The sequence below is a fragment of the Corticium candelabrum genome, chromosome 9 (assembly GCF_963422355.1).
Source record: "Corticium candelabrum chromosome 9, ooCorCand1.1, whole genome shotgun sequence".
Taxonomy (NCBI): Eukaryota; Metazoa; Porifera; class Homoscleromorpha; order Homosclerophorida; family Plakinidae; genus Corticium; species Corticium candelabrum.
Genome location: NC_085093.1, coordinates 3017503 through 3022502, shown reverse-complemented (window position 1 = coordinate 3022502; position 5000 = coordinate 3017503). Strand labels below are relative to the sequence as shown.

Sequence of the window (5000 nt, the reverse complement as noted above, 5' to 3'; positions counted from 1 at the left end):
TTTCATTCTTTGTTGCTGTGAGTGTTTCTGTCTCTTCGTTTGTTTACAGGAAGACAGGGCTGGCGATCTGCTGTCTGAGCTGCTCGCGTTGAATCGAGAGAAACATATCGATAGCAGAAACGCAAACGCGATGAGTGATCTGGTCAAGCAGACCGTCTTTTATTTATACAGAAAAGACAGCATCAAGCCTGCGCCCGTGACCGTATCACGCGCCAGCAGCAATCGTGATCGAAATGATTAGAAACGAACGGCATAAAGATTATGACAGAATGTAAAGCTTGTATGGGTCATCTCATAGAAAGTCCGATGTATCACTTGGTTAGCTATCATAATCACTTTTCAATTTACAATTATTTGTTGACGTTTATTAATTAAACTATAGTACTGCATGTACTATATTGTGACACATGGTATATCCAACAATAAAACTACTATTACAGTACTATGCTAGACACCTACGTATGTACGATCCACTGCTGCTACTGTAACGGTATCAAATAAAGTATATCTGTGTAACAAATCGTTAAATCAATGTACTGTACAGACATGGACAAAATTATAAGAACACCCGGTCATTTGTGTTGTAGACAAACTTGATCGAGTAACTCTAACTGCTGTAAAGACAATCCTTTTAAGATTTTTGCTCAACTGCTTTCTTTAGTATTAGTCTTCCCCGAACTTGAGGAAAATGAGTTTGACCAGCACAAAATGTACTGCGCATGCGTTTTGTGGCAAACACTAAAAAACTTTATTTTGTTGAGCGCTCAATCTGGTCTTTTCTATGGTACTTTGAATCTCATATTTCATTATTTTTATAGGTCTCAGTCAACACGTTCTAATCAGTGTGTAAACCATTCTTCTAGTGTCCACTGCAAAAGACTTTGGAATCCATAGCACAATTCAGCATGTGAAGTTGGCGCGTCTTTTCACCGTTTATATATGCAAACTGTTAGTTTCAATTTCCAACTACAAATCACTAGAGTAGACTCTAGTCCTGGCCTAGTTTCGTTTTCAAGGCTCTAATAAAAAATAAGCAAACTACCAATGATAAAGACTACTGTGATGTCACTTCCGGTGCTGAATGTTTGTAACAAATTAGTGATCATGTGTAAGAAAAATTTAGCTGGAGCAAAGTTTGCAGACTTTTTCCGCTAAAACGCATATCCAGCAGACTAGTGAACGGCTTCAATCTTTCTTCGTGCAATTGAAAACCGATTTCAAACAACCATTAAAAATATCAGAGAGTCTAACAAGGACTCTACGCCCACTTCCGCTATTAATTAATATCTAATCATTTTTGTTTATTATTTTCCCGTTGGAATTGCATTATGACCAAAAGCAATTTATACAATATCCCAAGACATTAACCTAATGCAACAAACAACCTAATATGGTAATGGATTATCCTAGCGAGAGTAGGGTAATTACATTTGATCTACGTAAGTTAAGTGTGCTTTATGGTAGGGTGGCAGGGTGTTCTTATAATTTTGTCCATGTCTGTACTTACTAACAGTGTAGTAAAACAGTTAGTTAGAAGTGTAAGCGTGTAACACATCCATGTACGTATTTATTCGATTCAATCAGTCATTCTTTCTCACGCGACTTGATTTTAGGACTAAACGCATGGTTTTCTACAGGGGTGCATTTCTTTTGCCTCTTCTGCTCTTCTGGAATAGAGGTGTCAGAAGAGAACAGAAGAGCTCGATCATGCGCAGTCTGATCAGAAGAGCCAAACCAAAGAAATGACCAGAAGAGGACCTAGAAGAGCTGAGCATGCGCATTAATAGTTTACACGTCCAGACGTACTCTAGTTGTGAAATTAATTAGCAAATAAGGTTTTCACTAAAGAAATTGGATCTCTACTCGAAGAGGCGACTTCTACAACCGTTGTCTCCGTTTCTGGTTCCTTAAAGAGGTCCTTGGAGAACACCCACTAGCAGCAGCTGTAGTTGTGGGACTTTGTATTGCTGGAAGACCACTTGGTTTCCAAAGCAATGGAAGCGAAGGACGCTCGTACGGCTCCATCAATACGCGCGTTTTTAATGCGCATGTCTCACAAGTCACGAGACCTCTTCTCTTCTGCCTCTTCCGCCTTTCAGCCAGAAGAGCCAGAAGAGGTCTCGTGCCTCTTCTAACACTTTAGAAGAAGGGGAGAGAAGCAAAAGAAACAACCAGAAGAGATCGCGTGACTCTTCTGGCCTCTTCCAGAAGAGCAGAAGAGGCAAAAGAAATGCACCCCAGTAACTTCTATAGCCAATACAATGTATATAAATACTAGACTAGATAGTACGTATTGTTAAGTTAATAGAAAATTGAAAGCATGCATTCTCTCTGTTTAGAGTGTTAATAGAAAATTGAAAGCATGTATTTTCTCTGTTTAGAGAAAAGAGGAAGTTATTCAATATGCAGTTTTCTCCCCTGCCGTAATCAGTTACATACATAATGTGATCTCTAGGCTTAGCAACATTCCAGAGTTAGTATACCAACTCTAGTAATAACTAATGCTAGTTATGACCATGAAAATCAGGTGAGATTTTACAAGTGTAGTAAGTCCTCACTATATGTTTACTGTACACGTTTTATAATCTAAAATTAATTAATTAAAAGCTGTATATATGAAACTGTATATGTATTCTTGTTTACATCTAAAATGGTACGTACATGTATTGTCAAGATAAACACTTTTTCGAATACACATTTAGATCCTTACATCAGCATTCTCTGCAGTGTCGAGCACGCAGTGTCTGAACTCCAAGGCTAAAGGCGTGGTTACGTATTGCGCAATGGCTGCGCATGCAAGCGTGTGTTGCTGATTGTTGTGCAACTCGAAGATCGGCGAGTAAATAAAGAACTATCGAAACGTCATCTCGCATTAACCAACGACAAGTGCCATCTCATGGCTGCGTCAGCCGCCGTTTCAGAAATCCCTCATCCGTGGGCAAGAGACACTCGTTTGGCGCCATGTTCACTAAGCGACGTCATGGACGAAGAACTGGCAAGTGAACTACAGAAAGAAGAAGAAGAAACCGTCTATCATCACGAAACCGACACAACAGATGTAAGTTTCGACACAACAAGCGAAGCAGACACGAGTAACGACGCTCTGGTCGCTCAACTTCTTCAGTTAGAGTTTGATCGTGAACATGATCGCCACTTGAAGGCGCAAGAAAAGCACGTGAATGGCAACAGCAAAGTGAGCATTTCCTTAGCCAACTACAGATCCGTCCATCCCTCACTGGTCGATGAGGATGATGAATGGGAAGTGGAAGAGGTCGAGGTGAAGAGTGTGCCCAAGGCGCCCACCAGTAGTAACAGACGTGGGAGGAGGAGGCATAAACCTGGCACTCCTACTAAGCATGATCCCGAGGTCTGCGGTCGTCGTAATATCGAACGAATCGAGAGTTTTCCTCCACATTTTTCTGCTGGCGACGTGACGTCACCACAGGACGACTTTCGGTTACCCAATCACGTGTACACAGTGCTGAAACAGCATTCGATCAAAGAAGAGAGGCAGAGTCAGAGGATACACGAGAAGAAGGAGCACTCGACACAGAACGTGTCGCTCGATCCGAACACACGACTCGTGTTGTTCAAGTTTGTCAACAGTGGGATGCTTACTGAAGTCAATGGTTGTATCAGTACGGGCAAAGAGGCCAGCGTGTTTCATGCAGTAGGAGGCAGTTGTGAAGACATGGAGATTCCCGGTGAGTGTGCAATTAAGGTATTCAAGACGACGTTGAACGAGTTCAAAACGCGAGACAAATACGTTAAGGGCGATCATCGATTCAAATCTCAATTTAGCAGACAGAATCCACGAAAGACTGTGCGACTATGGGCAGAGAAAGAAGCAAGGAATCTGTTGAGAATCGAGAAAGTAGGCATTCCTTGTCCGAGATTGGTTAAACGTCGTGATCACGTGATTGTCATGAGTTTTATCGGACAAGATCGACAGCCAGCACCTCAGTTGAAGTACGCAAATCTGAAGGGCAGAGATATGTCAGAAGCATACAGTCAATGTGTCGACATGATGAAGCAGCTGTACGAAGGTTGTAAGCTAGTACATGCCGATCTCAGCGAGTTTAATCTTCTCTGGCATCGTGACACTCTATACGTCATTGATGTGAGTCAAGCTGTCGATCCTTCTCATCCCAGTGCACTAAGCTTTCTCTTGAGAGACTGCAGGAATGTTGTTAAATTTTTTCAAACGGAAGGAGTTGAAGATGTCATGCCCGTTCACGAATTGTTCAACTACGTGACTGGCCTGGAGATGGAAGCCGGTGGAGAAGAAGCTTTGGTTTGTCAAGCAAAACTGTTCAATAGGAGACAAGCAAGAATAGAACAGCAGAGAGAAATGCCTCGGTGTGATGACGAAGTGGGTAATGAAGGTTTTTGCACATAATTAGAGACGGAATAATTGGCTTGGTGACCGAGTCTAATTGTGTAGTGTAGTTTGGTTGTTACTGTATCTGATGCGATGTACATGTATGTATTTGACAATATGTATTACAGTATTTGACAATATTATGTCACTTGTATTTGTTGGTTGTTAAATGATACTTGACTTGCTTTAACGGTTTCTATTGTGTTTGCCTTCTGACGTTTATGGTTGGCATGAAAAACTAAAGAAAATGGTTTTAGCTACTATGGACTGTACATGGTATATGGTGACTGTATATGGTGAGTAAGTTACTTAGAGAAATCGTTACAAACAGATCAAAGTTACTTATACTACCACATATTTGTGTATCCCAATTTATTGTAATAGTAAGTTTACTTAATTTTATCAATTCTTAATTTTTATTTTTATTTTTAATTTAATTTTTATTTTAATTTTAATTTTAATTTCTAATTTAATTAATAGAACTGCATGCATATGAAAGTTTAAGAAGTATGACCCGGCGGAAAGGGTCTGGCTACGCGAGGTTAATAAAAGTTATTAATTTAATTAAAGTTTTATAATTCTAAAAAGTCTACTGTATCAATAAAATACCTACCTTTTT

At 40.1% G+C, this 5000-nt stretch overlaps 2 protein-coding genes across 2 annotated transcripts in view; both read left to right on the top strand.

Annotated features, from left to right (window-relative positions):
• The window catches only part of LOC134185018 (cation channel sperm-associated protein 4-like), a 3053-nt gene extending 2638 nt beyond the window's left edge, over window positions 1–415 (top strand). Inside the window, exon 9 of the mRNA XM_062652800.1 lies at window positions 50–415. Within this exon, the coding sequence (XP_062508784.1) occupies window positions 50–241 (192 nt within the window). The 3' untranslated portion in view covers window positions 242–415. The remainder of the gene's footprint in view (window positions 1–49) is intronic.
• Window positions 416–2775: 2360 nt separating this feature from the next.
• On the top strand, window positions 2776–4578 carry LOC134184901 (serine/threonine-protein kinase RIO3-like). The gene has a single exon (XM_062652669.1). It carries the CDS (start codon window positions 2897–2899, stop codon window positions 4397–4399), a length of 1503 nt encoding a protein of 500 aa, XP_062508653.1. The 5' UTR covers window positions 2776–2896; the 3' UTR covers window positions 4400–4578.
• The last annotated feature ends 422 nt before the right edge of the window (window positions 4579–5000 follow it).

Coding starts and splice junctions, on each gene's coding strand:
- LOC134184901 (XM_062652669.1), top strand. CDS start 2,897: ATGGCTGCGTCAGCCGCCGTTTCAGAAATCCCTCATCCGTGGGCAAGA.